General features: G+C 35.2%; 1 protein-coding gene across 13 annotated transcripts in view; it reads right to left on the reverse strand.

The window, feature by feature from the left end:
* The window catches only part of BTBD10 (BTB domain containing 10), an 87,269-nt gene that overhangs the window by 53,079 nt on the left and 11,180 nt on the right, over nt 1-23,010 (reverse strand). For 4 of the 13 annotated variants that reach the window (XR_006208610.1, XM_042959348.1, XM_042959343.1 and 1 more), the window contains exon 2: nt 9,337-9,492. The exons of 4 other annotated variants lie outside the window; for them this stretch is intronic. Coding sequence is in view for 8 of the 9 variants with exons in the window: in XM_042959348.1 (XP_042815282.1) it covers nt 9,337-9,437 (101 nt within the window). In the remaining variant the exon portion in view is untranslated. Of the gene's footprint in view, nt 1-4,343; nt 5,955-9,336; nt 9,493-11,155; nt 11,175-11,684; nt 12,014-12,045; nt 12,505-12,526; nt 13,686-23,010 lie in introns of those variants that run through there. 5 more of the 13 variants (XM_042959346.1, XM_042959347.1, XM_042959345.1 and 2 more) reach the window with 5 other exon arrangements.

Below are 23,010 nucleotides of genomic sequence, written 5' to 3' on the forward strand. Positions count from 1 at the left end.
TATGAAATACAAATACAAGATTTCATTTTAGAAATATATATCAAATTGTGAATATTTTAACTAATTAGTTTCACAAAACACCTTTCTAGAGAGAAATTATAGCAACTCCACAATCACTCATATTTCCAAATGTCCTTTTGAAAACAGACTTATTCCATTAAATTCCCTTCTCTATGCCTCATGCTAAAATTTTAAGCAGTAAAAGAATTAAAATTAAAAATCTAGGCAGCTCTTTCTGCCCATGGGTCCTGTCTCCATGCTTCAATAAAACCACCTTAAAAAAATAAATAAAAATTAAATTAAATTAAAAATCTAAACTACCCTGCTAAACTAAACTAGATTGATAAAATTAAAGAATGAGAGAATTTACATCAGAGGCCTTTTGACACTGGGCATTCAATATGCCTAAGTATTATCATGAGAAATAACTAGAGAAACACAGAATCTAAGTTCAGGAAAACCCTTTTAGAAATGTAATCTAAACACCTATCTCGTTTCTGAATCTCATCTACCAAGTTCTCATGAATTGGCTGACCTATTGCTGTTAATGACAGGGAAGGGTAACTTGTTTTTTTTTTAAACAGTTTTGTTCCACCTTTGGAAAGCTGACTTAGATGGTTTTTCTTAACATTAAAGCTTAATTAAACCTTGTCATCCGACCCTAGTTCAGGGCTTTGGGCCAGTTAATTCTTTGTTGTGGGGGAACTGTCCTGTGCCTTGTAGGATGTTTAGTAGCACCCCTGGCCTCCACCCACTAGGTATGAGTAGCACTCCCTCTTCCCAGTTGTTAACAACCAAAAATGTCTTTCAGACATTGCCACAGCCAAATGAGGAGCAAAATCATGCCTCTAGTTGAAAACCACTGTCCTAGCCCTATCTACTAGGACCGAATAACAGTAACAACAACACTAAGATCTAAGCAGTTAATACATGCCAAGCACAATTCTGAGCACCTTACATATATTTTCATTTAATCCTCAAAACCATCCCCAGTTGAGAAAATGGAAGCTTTATTTTTGAGAGACAGAGAGAGACCGAGCATGAGTGGGGGAGAGGCAGAGAGAGAGGAAGACCCAGAATCCCAAGCAGGCTCCAGGCTCCGAGCTGTCAGCACAGAGCCCAACACGGGGCTCGAACCCACAAACAGTGAGATCATGACCTGAGCCGAAGTCAGATGCCCAACCAACTGAGCCACCCAGGCTCCCCAAGAAAATGGAAGCTTTAGAAGCTAAGGAATTCACCTAAAATTAGATAGCAAATTAAGTGGCAGGTCTGAGATGGGAACGAAGCAGTTCAATTTTAGAGCTCATGCCTTCAATCTCAAACAAGTCTGACTCAAACCAAGTCTAATGTCATTTCCAAAGGGCAAATCTTCACATATCTGAAGATGCCTCTTATAACGAGATTCCTTAATATCAATCAGGGTTGCCCCCAAGACCTCTAATCAGTTCCTTAAACTTAGAAGGTTTCTAACTTCTTCACATCCTTCCTCTGAATATACATAGAACTAAAGACAATACTTTGGTGTACAGCAGAGTGGCTCTAGCCTTCTTTTCCATTAATTATGATGGTTTTTTAGTGGGGAGGGTGGGGGAGAAAATGGGATGATGGCAGTTATATTGTACTTTTGTATCAAGTTTACTGCCAAAAACCACCCCCAGGTCTTTTCCATGTGCAGTGTTTTAAAGCCATGCTAACTTAATGTATGTTAGTGTTTTTCAGGTCTTACGTAGATTTCCAAAAAAAAATTCATTTTAATTTAGTCCAACAATACCAACTCAGAGATCATACTGGATCATTTAATTGATCATGCACTGTCCTTCTTTGTTCATGGTCACCTATAAATTTGTTAATTTGCCTTTTCCAGATGTGCAACGAGACAAAGCAAAGAACAAAGCCACCTTCCAAGATCATTAATCTTGGGTAGGGTCATTCAAAATTGAAATCATGTTAACATAATCAACTTGTAGCTAACTCATTTTTCCTTCACCATACACCCAAGGATATAAAAAAAGACTTTACCAAAAACTAAGCTTAAGTCCAAATACATTATATTGCTACTAGTCAAACAACTGCATCAGAAAAAAAAATCAAAGTTGCTCTGACCATCTATTTTTAGCAAACCCATTCTGGATCATTTTTAACCTATTTTTCTTCAAGTTAGTCATAAAACTACCCTTTCATTTTTTGTTCTAAAATCTTCTACTTCTCAAAATCAGACCTAGATTCCCCTATCTTTTAGTACTTCTTGTATTCTAAAACCTTTAGAAACCACAAATACCAATAACCTTAAAATTTTATAGGCATTTCCTTTTGTAAAGGTTAAGATGTTTCAACTAGCTGAGAAGGTAATCCATTTAACTAGATGTATTCTTTATCTCTATCCCCATGTTGTCTTTTATGTCCTTCATAGCAATGTTTGCTTTGTTATTATGTATTATTGGTGGTAGTGGTGGTTTGTTCTTCCTCTTTAAAAGAGAAGCTTCCTAAGAGCTAAGGGATTTTTTCTCTTCCTTCATTGCTAGGCATTATTATTACACTTTCCTTGATTACCTTTTTAAATGTTTTATAAGAAACCCTTTGGTTGGTCTTTGCATTTTTTAAACATCTCAGCTCATTTGAGCTCCTGCTTTCCTAATTCTCATAAAGATTTATTTTTTATAAACTTTATTATGGCAATCTTAGCTATTTGCTCTGTTTTAAAAGTAGTGCATATCTTTAAAGAGTTTATTGTGTAATCACACTAAGGATCTTTTTCTGTCCAAAAAATATCAAAATTACATTTGTACTTAACTCCCTAAGACATTATTCCTTTTTAAGAGAAATTTATCCTATAGAATCATGATATCTTTTCTCTAATCAAAAGTTGGGAAAACTCAAATTGGCAAGTTAAAAAATATATACACACAAAACACTATGCAGTTCTTAAGAATTATGCTATAAAAGACTATTTCGTGACAAAGGGGATGTTCATGATTGTTTAAAAAAAGGGTTATATAACAGTATATACAGTAGTAATAATTCAAAACCACTTTTAAAGATATGTGTGATTTTATATTTTTATATACACAATAAAAGGTTAGATGCAAAAATATTTAAAGTATATTTCTTTTGATCACAGCATAACATTTTTGTTTTCTTCTATGTGCTTTCTATATTTATAAATCATGTAATGAATATGTATCACTTTTACAATAACACAGGCATTATTATTTTAAGAGAACCAACAAAACCAAAGAAAATATTCTATAAAGTATTAGACAAAAAGGTCTAGCTTGAGATTTCTGCTTTTATAACTCTATTTCTAAAACAAGCTTAGAAAAACATTTCTGGTCACCAAACCACAAAAAAAGCCAACACAAGATACCAGTTAGCCTAAATATATAAATAAGTCGTGACAACCATTAAGATGACCATTCAAACTTTTAAAAATTAAATGGGGGGAAATCACAAGGATTTCCCGTCATTTCAAGGAAAGTCTGTTATGAACCATTTAAAACCATTAAAAACAAAAAAAAAATGTTAAAATGTATATTCTCCCCCCCACCCCAACCCCCACAAAATGAGGGTCAGTAGGCTAGGGATAATGAAGACAAAAGAAAAAAAATTAGTCAAATTGTTTAATACTGAGCTAAAATTTCCAAATATAAATAAAGTAAGCAATGTCACCTGTTAAGATTGAAAATCTCATAACAAGAACAATTATCTTTACTTATAAATTCTGTGTGGTTGAAAATAAACTTGCAATAATCCAAAAACTTATCTGATTTACTCTCTATTTCAATGGCAGCATCTTATTCAGAGTCTACGTTCTAAAAGACTAGAAAAAAAGTCATTTTAACCAATTAAAAGTCATCATTCAAATGTATTCAGTTTTGTAAAATACTACTACATGTAAGTGGTTCAACTAATGATTAATTCATCCAAAAGTAAAAATGCATTTACCCCCTTCTTTAGGAAATTATTTCAACGATTTTATTTGTATATCTTGAATTTCATTTTCAAACATATTAAAAATATTATTTTAAATTAGCCTTTCCTTAAATTTTTTATGATAGTCATAAAAAACAATACCAAACATAATGCATTCTCAAGTTACATGAAGATTCTACTAACACTTTAAACGAAATAAAAAACATCAAACCCATGAAAACAGTAAAAACACACTCCATTGATTTTAAATAACTTGCCATTAAGCTGACAATCAAGACATATGATCTCTTCATCCAGAAAAGTAAATGATCATAATGAAATAAAGGCCAAACATCTTTCTCAATCTCTCTCATATTCATAGATGTATAGAATTATAACCCAGTGATATCATGTAATAAATGAATACACACCTTACTTTAGTATATGCCAAGGTAGACACACAAAAACAAGAAAAAAATTCTGAAATCAGAGTATAAAGGGACTCTGCTTTTTCAAACAATGCAGCACTGAAAGCCAGGTCAGCATCCTTGGGCATTACTAGGAAACTTTAGCACATCTGATATTTCCATCATCTTCAAGATTCTTCTGAACATCAGAAAATATGCAGTCTCCCCCTACCTCACCTGTCCACAGACTTCCTCTAGCTTTCCTCCCTCTACTATGTAATAATGCTATTGCGGTTATTTAGGCTGCAAATGTTCAGAGCTACAACCCCCTCTACATATTAATTCAGTTCATTTTCTCACAGACACTGACTCAGCCGTGGGTTGTGCAGCACTGACGTTTCTAACCAAACAGCATCGTGTGAGCTGTGATCATCCCATTTCTCCATCTCTGTGCAGTGATTGGATATTGTAATTGATAGACAGGCTGAAGAAAACTCAGGAGATGAGGGCTTAGTGATATGTAGCTATGTTGCCAAATGCCATCTGTAATGCTAATTCTAGCTCTGCCAGCTTGCCAGGTTTTAGAAAACTAGGATGCAGCTAACTTTCTTCTTTTCCTTTCAATATCTTATTGTGTACTCATTCTGGGCAGTAAAGCTTCTCTTTAAAAAACAAAGGAAAAATATTCTGTGTACTTTAAGAATCCACTCAAGAACTATTCTTTAAAGTAACCAAACTTTTCTATTTCTAAACTGAGACTACAAAGTGGCTTAAAAAGGAAACTGTAAAGCTCAATCTTCACGCAGTCTCAGAAGAAATGAGCATGCGTACTTGTATGTGGGAATGAAACCTTGCAGCAAAGTCTGATATTGAATGTGTATGATACGTTTATCTTTAGTAACCTGAGCAGACTGCAGCTCTGAGTTTTAAATAGTTGTATTTAACCCAATTCAAATATTCAAGAGCTTTTAATAAGCATATTGTCAATCTAGCCATTTTAATGCTAGTTGTACAGAAAAGGTGTTCTTTTTCCTTTTTAAATACAAAAACTATTGTAATTTCTAAAGAAAGCTGCTGCAATTCAGGCCAAATACACTTCAGCTGAAATGGATCTTTCAGCAAGCTACAAGGGCCTCTACACAAGTATTAACTACACAACTATTCAAAAAGAAACAAAGTTCAGTAATTTATTAACCCATTTATTTGTATGCACTTGCTTAAGCCAGAGGGAAGAGACACCCTGAAGTACATCCGTGTTGAGATTAGCTTCCTTGTCTTGTCTTTTATATCACAATGCTATACATACCAAATCTACATTCAAAAGAAAATTCAGAGAAGAAAGTACCTTAAAGTTTATTAGATGGAAATGAAACCACAAGGCAATGCCCACTAAACCCTCAAACCTCACTGGTAAGCATACCTATATAGTAACTATTGTTATTACTTTTAGAATTCAAGAAATTTATTTTTACACTTGCCAGTAAAGGTGGGGGAGAAAAAAAGACTGAAAAATGCATGCAATTCCAAAATGGGAATAGAACAAAATATAAGTTTAAACAAGACAACTTTTTAAATTATGTGTAAAAACTGAATCACTAAGAAATAAGGAATGCTCATTTCTTTGCTGCTAAAGACTGAAGGTTTGTGCCCCCCCCCCCCCCCCCCCCCCCCGCCGAATTCATGTATTGAAATGTATTCCCCCAATGTGATACTATTTGGAGGTAAGGAGGTAATTAGGTTGAGGACAAAGCCCTCATGAATTGGATTCGTACTTTATAAAAAAGACCCCAGAGGATTCCTAGCCCCTTCTACCATGTGAGGACACAGCAAAAAGAGAGTTGTCTGAACCAGGAAGGGAGCCCTTATTAGATATCAAATGTGCCAGCACCCTAATCTTGGACTTCCTAGCCTCCAGAACCATATGAAATAAATTTGTTGTTTATAAGTCACTTGATCTACAGTATTCTCTTATAGCAGCATGAACAGACTAAGACATTTACTTTTTATAAATTTAAATCCCCAACTCAGTTTCAGGTGGCAACACGACCATCTATATTTCTTAGCCTCTATGATCCAGAGATGACCATATGACATCGTTCTAGCCAACAATTTATAAGTAGATGCCTGCCTGCTAGAAATTTCTGAAAATTTTAATTTCCTAATACAAATGAAACCCCTTTCCCATTGCCCCCTTCTCCCTCATTCTTGTCTGGAAGGTAGACATGATGGCTGGAGCCATCTTGCAATCATGAGAAAAAACAAAGAATATCAGAGATTTTTGATCCTAATATACTTAAGCCACTAAATCCACATCAAGTATTGCCTACTTGTGAACTTACATAAAAGAAAAACAAACCTCTAACTTTAACCGTGTTTAGTCTGGCTTTCTTTCACTTAAATATCCCTAAATAAAATACAAAACATTAAAAAAAAAAAAAAAAAAAGGATGAGAGTAGGTAGAAGCATAAATGAAACCCAACTGGTCATGAGTTGATATAACCTGAAGTTGAGAAATATGTACAGAGGAGTTTATTATACCCGTTTTCTCTACTTTGCATATATTTAAAATGTACCATAATAAGTTATAAACATTTTTAAAAATAAAAAGAATGAGAAACTTGGTTATAAATTTTAACTTTGCAATTTAGAATTTGGATGGTCTTGGGCAAGTTTATTAACATCATTTTTTTTTTCATCTGTCAAATGGGGACGGTAATACTTCCTATTCATAGAGCTCCACCTTCCAATCTAGTCACAGTTACCTACAGAAAGTCCCTGGCAGGAATGTCCTCCATCTACCTAATCATCCAAAGATTAGTTCAAGTCTCATTTTTACCCACTCAAGTTGATACTGAATCCTTCTCTGAACTCTTATTTTACTACAACTCACTACCACAGTTCGGTGCCCTGTTGTCCTCTAATTGTTCCACGTGTGGATATTAAAGCATTCCATGCTGGTACCCTGACAAAGTTTTTTTTTTAAGTTCATTTTATTTATTTTGAGAGAGAGTGCATGCACACACATGCATGTGGAGGAGGGGCAGAGAGAGGGAGAAAGAGAATCCCAAACAGGCTCTGTGCTATCAGCACAGAGCCCAACACGGGGTTTGATCTCACAAACCGCGAACTCAGGACCTGAGCAGAAATCAAGTCAGTTGCTTAACCAACTGAGCCACCCAGGCAAGCTGAACCCTGACAAACTTCTGAATCTCTCCTGCAATGAGTACAAGTTCTTAACAATATTTGCTGATTGTTAGTTTGTAAAATCTCCCAATTAATTTAATATCGATTCCAAAAAAATGCCATTTTTAAAAAGTCAAATTGTATACATTTTTAAAGTATCCTAAGTCATATGTTCCTAAGTGTATAAGATCAAGAGGTCTCTAAAAGTAAGCTATTTTCCCTTGGGCAGAATTTCCATAAATGTGGTTAAAATAAGCCCAAAGGAGTTCACGGTCTTTTCATTTAAAACAAATAATGTATTGGTATTTTTTTTCTATTTCTCTTTAATATTTTTCACTGAAACAACCAATATTGATGCAGTCTACGTGAAAAAAAGCATCAAAAAGTTACTGATGCTATAGCTATCAAGAAGAGCTATGATATTTATCACTGAAATACAGGAATGAAAAAAAAATACTGTTAGTTTTTATAAATTTTCCTCATTGTATGCATGCACCTTTTATAAAATAAACAATAGCTTATTTTTACCTATATATGAAGTCACCATTTTACATATAATGTAGTACTGTACGTTAGCAAAAAAATATTAAGAACTAGAAAGGATAACATAGAATTCACCTGGAAAATGTATACAACATAGCAGATATAAATAGCCCACACTTAATGAGATAAAACTAATTTCTCTTTAATCTCAAAGACAAAATAATTATCCATATAAGCAGGATAAAGAAAAAGTACTAGAGCACTGGTTGAAGCACACACACATACACACACACACCCAAACACACACACACCCAAAAAAACAAACCAAAAAACACTCATACCATTGTTGTGCACTTATAAATTAATAAGTCAACTTAACTTTTTCACTCAAGACCTCACCACATTAAAAGTCCACAATAAAGACAGACATCTCGTCAGGAGACTTTTTTAAAAAGTACCAATTTCTCATATTTTCTAGCTACAGCATATGGCTTAAAAGTACCTGGATTATTTCTTTAAAATTACAAAACGGATTTCAAAAAAAAAATTACAAACAGGATTTCAATATCATGGCATTTTCACGAAAACTACTAACAGTTATCAGATTAGAACTTTACATTCCAGTAAGTTAAATGCCTGTTAATATTCCCTAAGTAAATATTCACAAAGCACAATACTCTATAGGAAAACATGCTTACATACCTGCAATATGTGAGGTTTATGAGCTGCCAATTAACACAGTAAATTATCAGATAATGAAGTGTTCTAAATGAAGTATTCCTCATTAAGCTGCACAGCACAAAATGAAAGCCTTACATATAATATATAAATGGGCTGAAATTTTTGAAATGAATTTCATTCAATGCATCAAACTTTAAATGAACCTGTAGAGTCATTGCAGAAAGACTGATTTTCCCATTAGTATCAAGATGACAACAAAATATGACATAGCCTGTAAATTATTATATATAATCTACACAGACAATATACTTAGAACACAAAATAAATTTCAACTAGAGAGTTTTAAATACAAAGAACTAACCTGTCTTGCCAGGGTTCACAGTTAAATTAATTATAGCATTTATTCACAGGATCACTAAGGAGATTTTAACATTACTTAGAAACAAAAATTCAAATAAATACAAATAAGAAAATTATAAATACAAATATAAGAAAATTAAAAGGAAAGAAATGCTTCTGTACAAGTTTTTTAAGGAGGAATACAAACATAATTCTTTGTAAACCAGCCCCCAACCCCTGCAGGACTTGCCACAACCAAATGCAGTTTGGTTCTTTATAAAGGTCAATTTTATCAGAGCTTTGATATGTGAAATACATATTTTCTACCTACCTTGAATGTTTATAAAGTTTACGAGGTCTACTATGCAATTTCCGATCCCAATTCTCTGGATCACTGGAGTTACTGTCATAAGGATGAGGCCGTCCTGCCATCCCACTTCAAGCTTCCTCACACTACTGCTCTGAAAGCATATGTAGCACCCATAACCTACGTGAAAGAGTAGTGTTGACCTTTAAATCTGGTCCACGCAGAATAAAATAGTCAACAATTTTACATGCTTTCTGACACTACTGTGACAGATTTTTAAAGTGATGAACAGGATTATAAAATATCAGACATACAAACTGCCACAAATGGGATTAAAACAAACACCATAAGTCTTTTTAGGTACTTTTCATCTGATTTGTCTATCAAATCTGCTTACCCCTATGCAACAGTTTAACAGTGTGTTATTTATACTTAGCAAATACACTTAACTGCCCTCTGGGTACCTCAAGTTTCCAAACATTAATATAGAACCAAAAAAAGCAAAGCAATTCCACAAAATGATTCTTTTGGACAAAATTTCACCTGGAATACATTTCTTAATTACTAAAAGTTTTAAGATGCTTAACAAAGCATCTAGTAAAACCAAATAACAAAGCTGTTATTTCTTTAAGAGCCCCTGTAGAAATTTAGTGTGGGCTCTAAAATAAAAGTATGTAAACACCGTGATGTTTCCTTACATTGTAATTACCACAAAAATACAGTATTGATGTGATTCATACATTTCATGCCTTTTCACATGCGAGACTTGTGACTGTTTTTTCTACTAAAGTCATTAAATTATAAGAAAATTAACAATAGCTTTACAGAACACCTGAGCTAAGTACTTTAAAGTATATTCACTATCCAATTTAACCTTTACCTTACAAGGTGGACATTATTATCATAAACAGAATACAAAATGGTCTCAGTAGTTTAGTAACTTTGCCAAGATCACAATGTCGGTAAATGGCAGGATTATAAAGAATAATGAGAATTTATTATATGGAATGAAGTCTTGATCTTGATAAATGTTCAAGCAGGAGTATTTTGTTTGGATATAATCAAATTTGACTTTCAGAGTCTCCAAACATCAAAAACAAACAAACAAACAAACCACACACACACAACTAAATGAGGTTAGACAATCCAGAACAAAGTTATAGAATTTGGACCAGAACAGAGGTTTCCTGACACCCACTCCTACATGCTTCCTATGCACTTTTCCAAGATGGATTTGATAGAGGGAAGTGAGGGGAATTGTACATAAACATCAAAAGGAATCCAGATTTGGAAAAATACTATACCTTACTTTTATAAAAAATTCCAATACAATAGGGGTGGCTTGGTTGACTCAGTCGGTTAAGCGTCCGACTTCAGCTCAGGTCATGATCTCGCAGTTTGTGAGTTCAAGCCCCGCATCAGGCTCTGTGCTGACAGCTCAGAGCCTGAAGCCTGCTTCAGATTCTGTGTGTGTCTCTCTCTCTGTCCACCCCTCCCTCCCTCTCTCTCTCTCAAAAATAAAGATTAAAAAAGAAAAAAATTTTTTAAAAATTCCAGTACAGTCTCATAAAAAATGCTGAAGGTAAATTCATTCAAATTTTGAATCTACCTCAGAGCTCATAAAAAAGAATTACTTCCATAAAAAATAAAAGGTTAAAAAATATAGATTTCCACTTTACAGAAATTGTTTTCGCTATTTGATAATTTTTTCTTCATAGTTAATTAATACTTTCTTTTCAAAAACAATTGAAATCTTACAATAAGTGGACACTTTAATATAATAAATATGTAAACAAGTAGGTAGATCAAGGAGTGAAATTAAAATAACAGAAAAGGAGGGCACCTGGCTGGCTCAGTCAGAACTCTTGATCTCAGGGTTGTGAGTTCAAGCCCCACACTGGGTATAGAGATTACTTAAATAAACTTAAAAAAATAATAGAAAACGCAAAGTCAGAGAATTGTACAATGGCTAATTCAAATTGCTAAGTAAATGCCACACAGTTTATATGCTGAATGCTCCTGGAAAAGGAAACCTGTTTCTTTAAGGATCAGTGAATAATTAAAAATCAATCAGATATCAGAGGAACATAAAAACTATAAAATTATTTTGAAAAAAAAATTGCAATCTCACTTCAGTTTTTAATTATAAAAATGTATTTACTAAAAAAGAAACTCTTTAAACTTCAATTTGATATTGTATCTACTTATCTGTACAGGAGAGATGAGGCAGAAGAGAAGGGTAAGAAAGAACAAATCAGACAAAGGAAAAAGAAAAAGGTGGTAACAAGTATCGAGAAAAATAAAAAGGAAAAATAAAGACGTAGAGAGGCTTAGTAGGTTGTGTAGAATGAGATTTAGAATTTTTTCCTTACTTTGGAGGTCTTCCAATAAGCTATTTCAGGCATTAACATTTCTTTACAAGAGCGTTTTATCTCCTCCTGACATTTAACTATAAGACACACCCCTCTGGATACCCAAAGATGTCCACTGGGGGAAGAATGATAGAGAAAGTGACTAAAAAACAGAACCTCAAAGAATATATAAGGCAAATTCAGATCTACATTTTCCAACATTTTACAGTGGGTAGCATGTAGGTAGCAGATGGGAAATACCAGTAGGTCTTACTAATCAATCTATGAAAATTAATAAGCATGTATTTTACAGCCAGACACAAGAAAGTAAAGAATTTCAGATGAAAGTTATCAAAAAGGTCAACTGAAAAATCATATTTACATTTGTCAATAAAACTTGGGTATCACCATGTGAAAGATTTCTTCCCAATCCTTACTCCCAATAGTCAAGACTACGAACAGGCTAAAAACAAGGGAAATTCAAACTGCGATATCTGGAAAAAATATGCCTGTATTTGCCTACATGTGCTGGCATACTTTCAAATGTTATCAATAAGCTATAAACAAGACTACAAATAGATAAAAGGTAAATGACACACATATACTAGTTTGAAATGTGTAATAATTTCTTCTATTTTAATCAATCTCTGCATCATAGTGACATTATATTTTATTTCATTTCATTCATTCATTCATTCATTCATTCAAGGACTTACTGAACACCAAATATGATACGCCAAGCTATTTATAAGATGCTAAATCAAGTTGGGCATTGTTCCTGTGCTCCAAATCTCACCCTAGTAAAGGAAAAAAGCCTCAGTTGATGGCTCCACATACCACTTACTCCTGTGTCTCTCTCCTACCTGCATAGTTCTTACACCATTACCCAATTCTTCATCTCCATTAAAACTTGGGTGTTCTTTAGGATTCCATCTTCATTTGCTGGGTCCAGGGAGACAGCGGACAAAAAAACCATGAGGACCAAACCCTTGAGAACACCAGGTTTTACATACTACATACACCGTTTTCATTATCTCTGAATTCTTCAATAAGCACCCCAAATTCAACAACGCCAGGCTCTACCTTGGCCTCCCACATCAACTAATGTCATCTCTATTCACTAACTCAAGAACTCCGAAGTCATCCTTGACTTCTCATTTCCCAACATCAAGTCTACTTCAAAATTTTGACTCCTCTCCATTTTCATTCGTAAGGCTGCTGCCTTCAGCTGAATCCTTAACATGTATCAGTAAGGATTTTGGTTGACCTCTTTATCACCATTCAGTCTATACTAGCTGCACTGTAATCAAAATTATCTAAGAACTTTTAATGACTCTCCATGTCCTGATCTAAACTCCTTACCATAAAAAGATCCTTTAAAATAGAGGACTTTTGGCTCCTCAGTGTATACTTCATACAAGGCAAACTAAAGTTTATTATTGTATGGATCTTGTAATCATCAAAAACATAATTACTGGACTACTAGAAACAAAGTTCTTAGAAAACACGTCACAGTTCATTGCTTTTTTAGGCATGACAGAAATTGTGGGGAATAAACTTAGGAATTCCCTGAGACTGCACTGATGGGTTAACAAGGCATAAAGAATTAGAAAGCCACAGGATGAACACACCCAAGTTTGGGTAAACAAGATTAGGTAAACAGGGCATAGGCTCCCAGTACAGGACAAAGATATAGGAATAGAAAAGCCTCAGGATGAAAGCATCAAAAATGAGGTAAACAAGATTAGGTGTTCAGGGCTGAAATGCCACCCAACTTAGTAAAATAGCAGAAAGCTGCTTTCACAGGAAGGAAGGACCAAAATAGGTAAACAGGTAAACAGGACTATGGAAAACAGCCAGCAGAAGTTGCCCTGAGTGGAACTAATTAGCAAAAGAAAGGTGCCTTGTTGACCCTGAGGTAGCATGCTTCGTCTTTCTTGTCCTCTTGGCCAGTTTAGGTAAACAGAGGTGGCGCCTCCTGTCTGCTGTATACAACCTCCAGGCAAGCACCAGAATTTTGTTTTGTACTGACCCAAACCCCTAACACTGCATATCTTCAAAACCTCTTTTTCCCACGCCCATGAGTTAATGTCCACGGTTTCACTGTATCCTTGTGCACGCCCATTCTGATCCTAATCAAAATGGAGCAAGGGTCAGAGCAAGGACCCTTACTAGGGGCTCCTGTCTCCTCCCAGACATTAGCCTCTCTTGCATTTCAATTTTGCGTCCACTCTCTTGCTGGACAAGAGAAAACTCCAGACCCAGAGCCTATGACAAGAAATAATCTAAATTCTAAATAATTTAGATATAATCTCTGCAGAGGGAGGAACAACTAGGCCAACTGGCTAGAGACATGCATTCAGGAGACTGTCAAAAGTCAACTAGGAAAAAGGCAATTCAATTACTTCTCTTCTCTTGGATATTACTATTTAAAAAGGGGGTGTGGGGGAACAGAATCTTCAAGACTATAATAACATAAATAAGTGGCCTTTAGGATACTATTTCCAGGTAGTATTAATTAATGGCAATGATTCATAGAAAAGTTTTGTTTTTTTTTTTTTGAAAAAAGGATAGTACATGGAGACTTTATTCTGTCCTATGTTATGTATCAGTGGGCTAGGAAGTTTAATTTTCTCCTATTTAAAGCTCAAAACAAGCTAGTATTATAATCATGTTTTATAGATGAAAAGATCTTAGAGCTAACATTAGAATCCCAGTCTAACAGAAAGCCCATGTTCTTTTTGTTTATTTTATTTTTTTTTGAGAGAGAGAGATGGAGGGCGGGCACATGCACAAGAAGGGCAGGGGCAGAGAGAGAGGGAGAGAGCATCTCAAGCAGGCTTCTGTCAGTGCAGAGCCCAACGCGGGCTCAAACTCACCAACCAGATCATGACCTGAGTCAAAATCAAGAGTCCATGCATAATCAACTGGGCTACTCAGGTGTCCCAAGCCCATGTTCTTTCTAACATACTAAGCTAGGTATACAGAAATTCATAACATTTGTTCCCTACAGCCAGCAGATGTCTTTTTTTAAACTTCAGCCATCTTGTGGCTTTGTTCATCCTACTGGGATCTCATTCTGAATAGTGTCATTATATGAGAACTTTTCTATTAACGGGAAATTGTTTTTCTCTCTCAAACTTTGCAAACAAAGTAATTCAAGTGTGGTGGTTACTGGAGAGAAAGACCTGATAAGTAAGTGGAAAAACAATGAAAAGAATAAAATCACACAGTGATACCAGCCCAAAGAGCCAAGACAAGACTGCCTTTGGCTGCAAAGAAAGGCAAGTATCCAGAGGATATTTTAACTACATCAATAATTGGAGAGGCTGGAGAGAATGAATACTGCTACAGATAATTGTGAAAGAAAAAGAACAGGCTGGGAGGAGGGGGTTGCCTGGCTGGCTCAGTCCGTTAAGCCTCAGACTCTTGATTTCAGCTCAGGTCATGGTCTCACACTTTGTGAGTTTGAGCCCCCTGTCGGGCTCAGCACTGACAGTGTGGAGCCTGATGGGATTCTCTCTCTCCCTCTCCCTGTCCCTTCTGCTCTTTCTCAAAATAAATAAACTTAAAAAATAATAAAAACAACAGGTGAGAGCAACTTTTTAAAAGTTTATTTATTTTGAGAGGCGGGGAGGGGCAAAGAGAGGGAGAGAGAGAATCCCAAGCCGGCTCTGCATTGTCAGCACAGAGCCCAACATGGGGCTCAATCTCAGGAACCCTGAGATCATGACCTGAGCTGAGATCAAGAGTCAACACTTAACTGACTGAGCCATCCAGATGCCCCTAGAAGCAACTTTTAAAAGAAAAGTAAACCAGAGGGGTGAAAAGAAACCTGTACAGGCAGCCAAGTTAAGCAATCATGTGAGCCTCCTACAGATAACAATGATTTAAGCCTTGAGAAAATACTTTTTTAATGTTTATTTTTGAGAGAGAGAGAGAGAGAGAGAGAGAGAGAGAGAGAGAGAGAGAGTTCAAGCAGGGAAGGGGCAGAGAGAAAGGGAGACACAGAATCCGAAGCAGGCTCCAGGCTCTGAGCTGTCAGCACAGAGCCCGACGTGGGGCTCAAACCCACAAACCGTGAGATGGTGACATGAGCCGAATTCAGACACCTAACCAATTGAGCCACCCAGGCCCCCTGTAAACCTGGATAAAATATTTTTAAAACTACTGTTTAAAAGCACTGGCAAATATCCCAAAGCATAAAGTAGTGAAAGAAGAGCATATTCTGAAAGGTAACAGAATTTTGTGTTCAGATGAAGTTCTTATGCTGAGTGCCCTTCCCAATCCCCTAGAAATATGGTGAAGGAAACCAGCCAGCCATACAGCTCAAAGTAGTAGAGAAAACAATTCAGAACTAGAAGTGCAGCTGGAAATTTAAGTCAGACATAGTGGAAGTGAAAGAACCACACAGAGGTATGGCCCAAAATCTAAACATAAATTCTACTAGGCTAAATTACACATGCATGGAGGAGAGACTCCAGGCCCTCTGTGGTAGACTACAGAGGAATTTACCCTTGAAAGCTGCATGGCATAAGATCTAGGAGTTTGATGCTTTTTAAACCGAGTGTAGGCCCAACCATACACAGCCCAAGCAGCAGAAAGCTGAAACCTTTATTGGCTTAAGAGTGTCAGAGGACAGAAACCACCAGAGCCAGAGAAGCTAGAAATTAAAAGGGAATATCCAAAAGTAGAGGAAGTACAGGGAGGGTGAGCTCCAAAATGTGAATGTAATCTAGGCCCAAATTTTTGGCTGATCACCAAATTACACAGGTGGCGGGAGCACTTTCCTCCACTCACTCCCAGGAGACCATACTAAAAAACAAGTAGCTGGAAGAAGTAAGAACTAAGCACAGATATCAGATGGTATACACTGCTTGGGAAACAATGTTTGCGATTGAGTCCAGGCAACTTAATGGTCCACTAGAACAAAACAACAATACTCATAAGAACATTATAATCAATACCCTGGTTTCTGCCAAAAATTATGCGATGCAAAGAAATAAGAAAGTAAAACAGCAATCAATAGAAAGTGACTCCAGGTAGGCCCAGATATAGGATTTAGTGAATGACTTCAAACCACATATTTAAACAATTAAAGGAATATATTCAAAGAACTACAATAAGAAGGTGGTCTTGATGAATGGCAGAAAGGGATTCTCAATAAATGAGCATTATCAAAAAATGAAAACTTCAGCTGTAGCTGGAAAGAATAACTAAAACGAAAATTTCATTAGATGGGCAAAACAGCACACAAGATGAGGAAAAAAATAAGGGAACTTGAAAACAGATCAGTAGAAATTACCCAATCCATAGACTACAGAGAAACAAAGACTGGATGTTATCTGTAAACACAGGTGGGAAAGCATCTAACAATACAACATGTAAGTAATTAGAGTTACTACTGATACACTCAACAAAATGGAATCTCAAAAGTGTTATGGTAAGCTAAAGAAACCAGACTCAAAGGTTCCATACCAGACGATTCCATTTCTATAACATTCTTGAGAAGACAGGGATATAGAACAGAACAGCCAGGGCCTAGGGCTTGGGGAACTACACGGGGACAGCACAAGTTAATTTTGGGGGGGGTGATGGAACTATTCTATATCTGGATTGCGGTGGTGGTAGTTATGCAACTGTATGCCTTTGTCAAAATTCATAAGACCTGTACACCAGAAAGAGAATTTTATTGGATGTAAATTTACAAAGAAATTCAAAAAGAAAGTGAAAAAATTAGCAGAGATGTTTAATACTTATAATTATCAAACATATTAGCATGACATATTTAAACCAAGTTTTAATCAAAAAACCTAAATCATATTGTCCCCATTACCATCAAGGATACTTCTAGCTATCTTCCCACTGCTCACTGCCATAATGACACACATAACTTTTGATAATGAAAACTGGTGGGAACCTTTCTACTTCTGCCACAATACTAAGTGACTAAGACAAAAAGATTTTGGAATCAGAAAAACTAGTCGTATGACTTTGTAGAAGCTTCTTAACCTCCAAGTCCTCAATTTCCTTAAATGTGAAAAAATAACATAATTCTCATTACCATTATTTTCTCTATTACCTATAACTTCCAATCAAATTGTTATAAAAAATAGATGAGTCAGGGAGCACCTGAGTGGCTCAGTTGGTTAAGCATCTGCCTCTTCAGCTCAAGTCATGATCTCACAGTTTGTGAGTTTGAGCCCCACAATGGGGCTTGGGATTCTCCCTCTCTCTGCCCTCCCCCACTTGCTCTCTCTCTTTCAAAATAAATAAAAATAAACTTAAAAAAATAAAAAATTTAATTAAATTTAAAAATAAAAATACATATGCAAACCAAACACGATGTGCCTAGCTGGCTCAGTCAGCAGCGCATGTGACTCTTGATCTTTGGGTTGTGAGTTCAAGGCCCTTGTTGGGCATAGGGCTTACTTTAAAAATAAATAAAATATATATACCCATGCATGCATATGTTTTTAAAATCATTATAAATATCACATAAAACTTATGACAAAGTTGCCTCTGCAGAAAGGCTGGAATGAGACTTTTCACTATATTCCTTATAGTATTTGAGTATAACACATGCTGTTTGCATAATACAGCATTATCTACAATAAAGTACTTGGAGGTGGCTCTGTTACAGAAATTATCTTCCCTGTTTAATTTTACTTGCTTAAGTGTAGTTTTTGTTTGTTTGTTTCTGACTGCTTCTACAATATGTCAATACATATTATAGAAGAGGAAAATATCTTTTTCCTCTACCCTTGGAAGTTCTCAACTGAAACCCCTGTAACAAAAGACAGATTAACAGAAGAAAAGCATACAGATTTGTTTAATATAAATTTTACATGACACTGGAGCGTTCATAAAGAAATTAAAACCTGAAGAAATCATTAATCTGAGGGTTCTTATTTAGTTCTTATGTGATGAAGAGTGGAAAGTTGTGGAAAGATGTAACAGGACAGAGTATGAGCTAAGTGTAGCAAACTGCCTGTTCCTCTGATTCTTCTCTGTATCTCTTCATCTTCAGAGAGAAGAATAATCCTTTCCTCTGGATAAAGGAAGATACCTCTCATGAGGGTTTTTTGACTTGCTTTAGGGACAGGTCAGAAAGTCCATCCTACACATGCCATTTCTCACATTCCCTCAGCTTAAAGTAATCGATATGCCAAGGTACCACATTTTGGGGTAGCATGTGCCAAGCCCCATCATTATGCACTGGTAGAATGTTTCTGCCACGTGTCTTATATTAAACTGTAAGATCCTTAAGGACAAGAAGAAAGTATGATTCAAGTGTGTCCCCACAGTTTAGTACAACTGATATATAAGCTTTTACAAAATGTTTTAACATTAAGATGAAAGAAATTTCATTTAACACAATCTATTAGTAAAGGGAAATATAAATTATGAAGATTTTTGGACAGTCTTAAACTTAGTTGCTTGTATTAAAAAAGAATAGTACCATATAATTATACCCATGTTTTAGTTATGGTAAAGAGCACCAATCATGTGAATCCTACCCTCAAATGAGCAAAAATTATAACAATTCAATTTTTATTGTCAATACTTGCTCTCAGGAGATATACACTAAGAAAGTGGGGTTAAAGGAGGGAAAGTATAGGAAATAGCCCTGAAAACATTTTAAATAATATTATCAAATAACCCTTAAGTTTCCCCAAAATATTCCTTAAAGCTGTGGGTCAATTTCACAGAAGGAAGCCCTTTCAATTGTCAAGGCTTGTCCTTCTCTGATTGGATACAGTTAAAGTAAGGCAAGTGAATAAAGTTAAGAAGTTTATTCAGGTTATTTTTATACTAGATTATGTCTGACTAAATTTTGTGTAACTAGTTCCATGATATCAAATTTAAATGATTTATGCTTTCGTTCAAAATGTATTCATTAGGTACTTAACATTTCTTCAGATGTTTTGCTAACCGCTAGAGATAGTCACAGATTTAATAAAATTGCATGGAATTTCCATTAAAAGTAAAGTTCTTTGGCTATTTAAAAGGCCTCCTTATTTAATCCACCAAAATGTAAAACTTCCAATGCCAACTCACATTCAGCCCCTGATCTTCCAGAGGCTACTTGGAGATAAAATCTTTGAGGTAATTGATTTTACAACTTCTATAGAATTTTTTTTTCAATATATGAAATTTATTGTCAAATTTGTTTCCATACAACACCCAGTGCTCATCCCAAAAGGTGCCCTCCTCAATACCCATCACCCACCCTCCCCTCCCTCCCACCCCCCATCAAAGCATAAGAGACTCTTAAAAATGGAGAATTTCTTTTTTTTAATTTTTTTTTAATATTTATTTTTGAGAGAGAGAGAGATAGAATGTGAGCAGGGGAGGAGTAGAGAGAGAGAGAGAGAGAGAGAGAGAGAGAGAGAGAGACAGAGAGAGAGAGAGAGAGAGACAGAATCTGAAACAGGCTCCAGGCTCTGAGATGTCAGCACAGAGCCCAATGCGGGGCTTGAACTCAAAAACTGTGAGCCGAAAACCTGAAAAACCAAAAAACCTGAGCCGAAGCCGGACGCTCAACCAACTGAGCCAACCAGGCGCCCCATAGAATTTCTATTCAAATTTTGCTGACTTCTTAGTCAAGGCACTAACACTTCAAGAAATGTTTGTTTTATCATCTTAAACAGATCAATGAATGTTTGAAAATCTTTCCACATCTTAAGCATTTTCTAAGTACCTGCATTACATGGATAGCATTTGTAAAGAACTAGATGCTGTTTATAGTGCTAAATTCTTAAAACTCACAAAAGACCTATGATTTTTTTAATATTCTAAAAAAATTTTAAGTTTTGTTTTCTGTTCATATGTCCCCATTTTTCCTTTTCTTGTATGACCAAATAGTATTGCATTCAAAACTGAAAACATCTTAATTGAACAAATCACCTTGACATAAAATTTAATATAGGCAAATCTCCAATAAGCTGATGAAGTGCCTAAATCAAAGGAGATTACATTCAACTCCTAAGAACAAGCACCCTTTAAACAAAGACTCTTAATTGTTTTCTTTTTTCCTCCATGACCCTTTAAAAAATATTTTTTTCCTTCTGAGACTTTTTAAATAAGTTATATATTTCCTTCATATAACCTTTATTATACTGTTCCATTTTGCCCTGTTCATTATCCCTGCTACCCTCTATTCCTTTCAGATTTTTGCTTGTTTATCTGCCATCAACTCAACAGGCCAGAAAAGGCCATAAGTATATTCAAGTTCTGGACTGTTGTGCTACCCAACAAAACTTCGTGTTTTAATGAAAATGGCTTATGTCTACACTGTACAAAAAGTAGCAACTAGCCATATGTGGCTATTAAGCACTTAGAATGTACAACTGAGGAAATTTTTAATTTTCCATTTTAATTAATCTAAATTTAAAAAGCGATATGTGGCTAGTAACTATCATATATGCCAGCACAATTAGAGGCAGAATATCAGAGCCTCCCCCACCAAAATAGTTTTGTCCTCTAAATGTTTCATTTTAAGGAATCTAAAATTTGCCTTGAGACAAATTACTTGCACACACACACTATACATATCTTTGTATCTTAATATTACAGGTAATGTTCCACTTATAAATAAAATAAAAATTATTTTCGGGGCGCCTGGGTGTCTCAGTCGGTTAAATATCTGACTTTGGGTTATGATCTTGCTGTTTGTGAGTTCAAGCCCCATGTTAGGCTCCGTGCTGACAGCAGAGACTGCTTCCGATCCTCAGTCCCCGCCCCCCCTGCCCCTCCCTGGCTTGAGCTCTCTCTTCCTCTCTCAAAAATAAACGTTAAAAAAAATTTAACAAATAATAAAATTACTTATATTCAGAGATCATTGAGCCTTATTACAAAAACTAAAAGTCTGTGACACTGGTATATGAATAGACAGACAAAACAACAGAACAGAATAAAAGGTCCAGAAATAGATCCCTAAAACATGATGAAATTTTATATATGATAAAGAAGTGGTTTCTCAAATCACTTGAGGAAAAGACAGACACTAATAAGTGGTATTGGGACAAACGGATAAATAACATTTGGGAAAACTTAAAATTGAACACGTACCTCACAAATACTAGGATAAACTCCGAATGGATCAGCTATTTTAAAAACTGAAATCATTCATATACTAGAAAAAAATAGGTGATTTCCTTTATAATCTGGAAGAAGGTAAAGCCTTTCTTATTTGTCTACATAAAAATAAACACCATTGTACTACAAAAAGCAGCAGAAATAACAAAACTTAAAAAATACTTTTCACTACATAAAAAGCTCTTTAAAAAGAGAAAAAACCCCACAGCTCTCCCCCACAAGAAATAGAGAATGTTCAAAAGACATGGGAAATTATCAGAAAAATAAAGGTAAATGGCCTTCAATCTATTAAAGTATGTTCAACCTAACTCATAAGAGAAATGCAAAATAATATCTCCAATTCTGACCATAAACTGTGTTGGTAAGACTGAGGAGAAACAGATATTCTCTACATTCTCATACACTGCTAATGAAAAACAAACAATATAACCCCCATGGAGAAAAATTTTATAATATCTAAATTATACAAATGTTTACCAGTCCCACTTGCAAAAATCTAGCCTGAAGATACAACTCCACAAATACTAAACAAAATATTCAAAATATATTCACTGTGGCATTATTTGTAATGGCACGAAACTGAAAGCAATCTGAATGTGCGTCAAAAGAGGCTAAATGAATAAACTGGTACATCGACAGAATGAACTACTATGCATCTATAAAAAAGAATAAGGGAGATCCCCATGTACAATTATCGATCATATCCAAGATATATTATTAGATGGGGGGGGGAAAGTGAAGAACAAGTAGGATACGGTTTGTTTTTTTTTTTCTGAACAAATTATATACATATATCTATACATAAACACAAATATACATCTATTTATTTTTGCAAAAAGAACTCTAGAAAGATAAACAAGACACTAATAGAAATGGTTACCTACAGGGACAGATGGAAATGGGGTGAAAGCAATACAGATGTAAGGAAGGTTTTTGAGTATTCTTTTAATATAGTTTTGATATTTGAACACTGTGTTAATTTATATACTCTAAGTAAATAAAAGGCCTACTATTAGCATGTTCTAAACTGCAACACTCAGTTTCTTTGGTTTTGTTTAAATAAACAGTAGATGCACATTATAAATGTAAGTGCAGATTTAGTAGCAATGAAAAGGACTGCCATGTCACTCAAATGCATTCCAGTCCTATTAAATACCTCCATCTAGAATAGTAAGCAATGACCAAGACATTATCAAAATGGGTTCTTGAAGAAAAAGGTGAAGCTATCCTCATTTGGGAAGTTTAC

Source organism: Panthera tigris, chromosome D1 (genome assembly GCF_018350195.1).
Source record: "Panthera tigris isolate Pti1 chromosome D1, P.tigris_Pti1_mat1.1, whole genome shotgun sequence".
Classification (NCBI taxonomy): domain Eukaryota; kingdom Metazoa; phylum Chordata; class Mammalia; order Carnivora; family Felidae; genus Panthera; species Panthera tigris.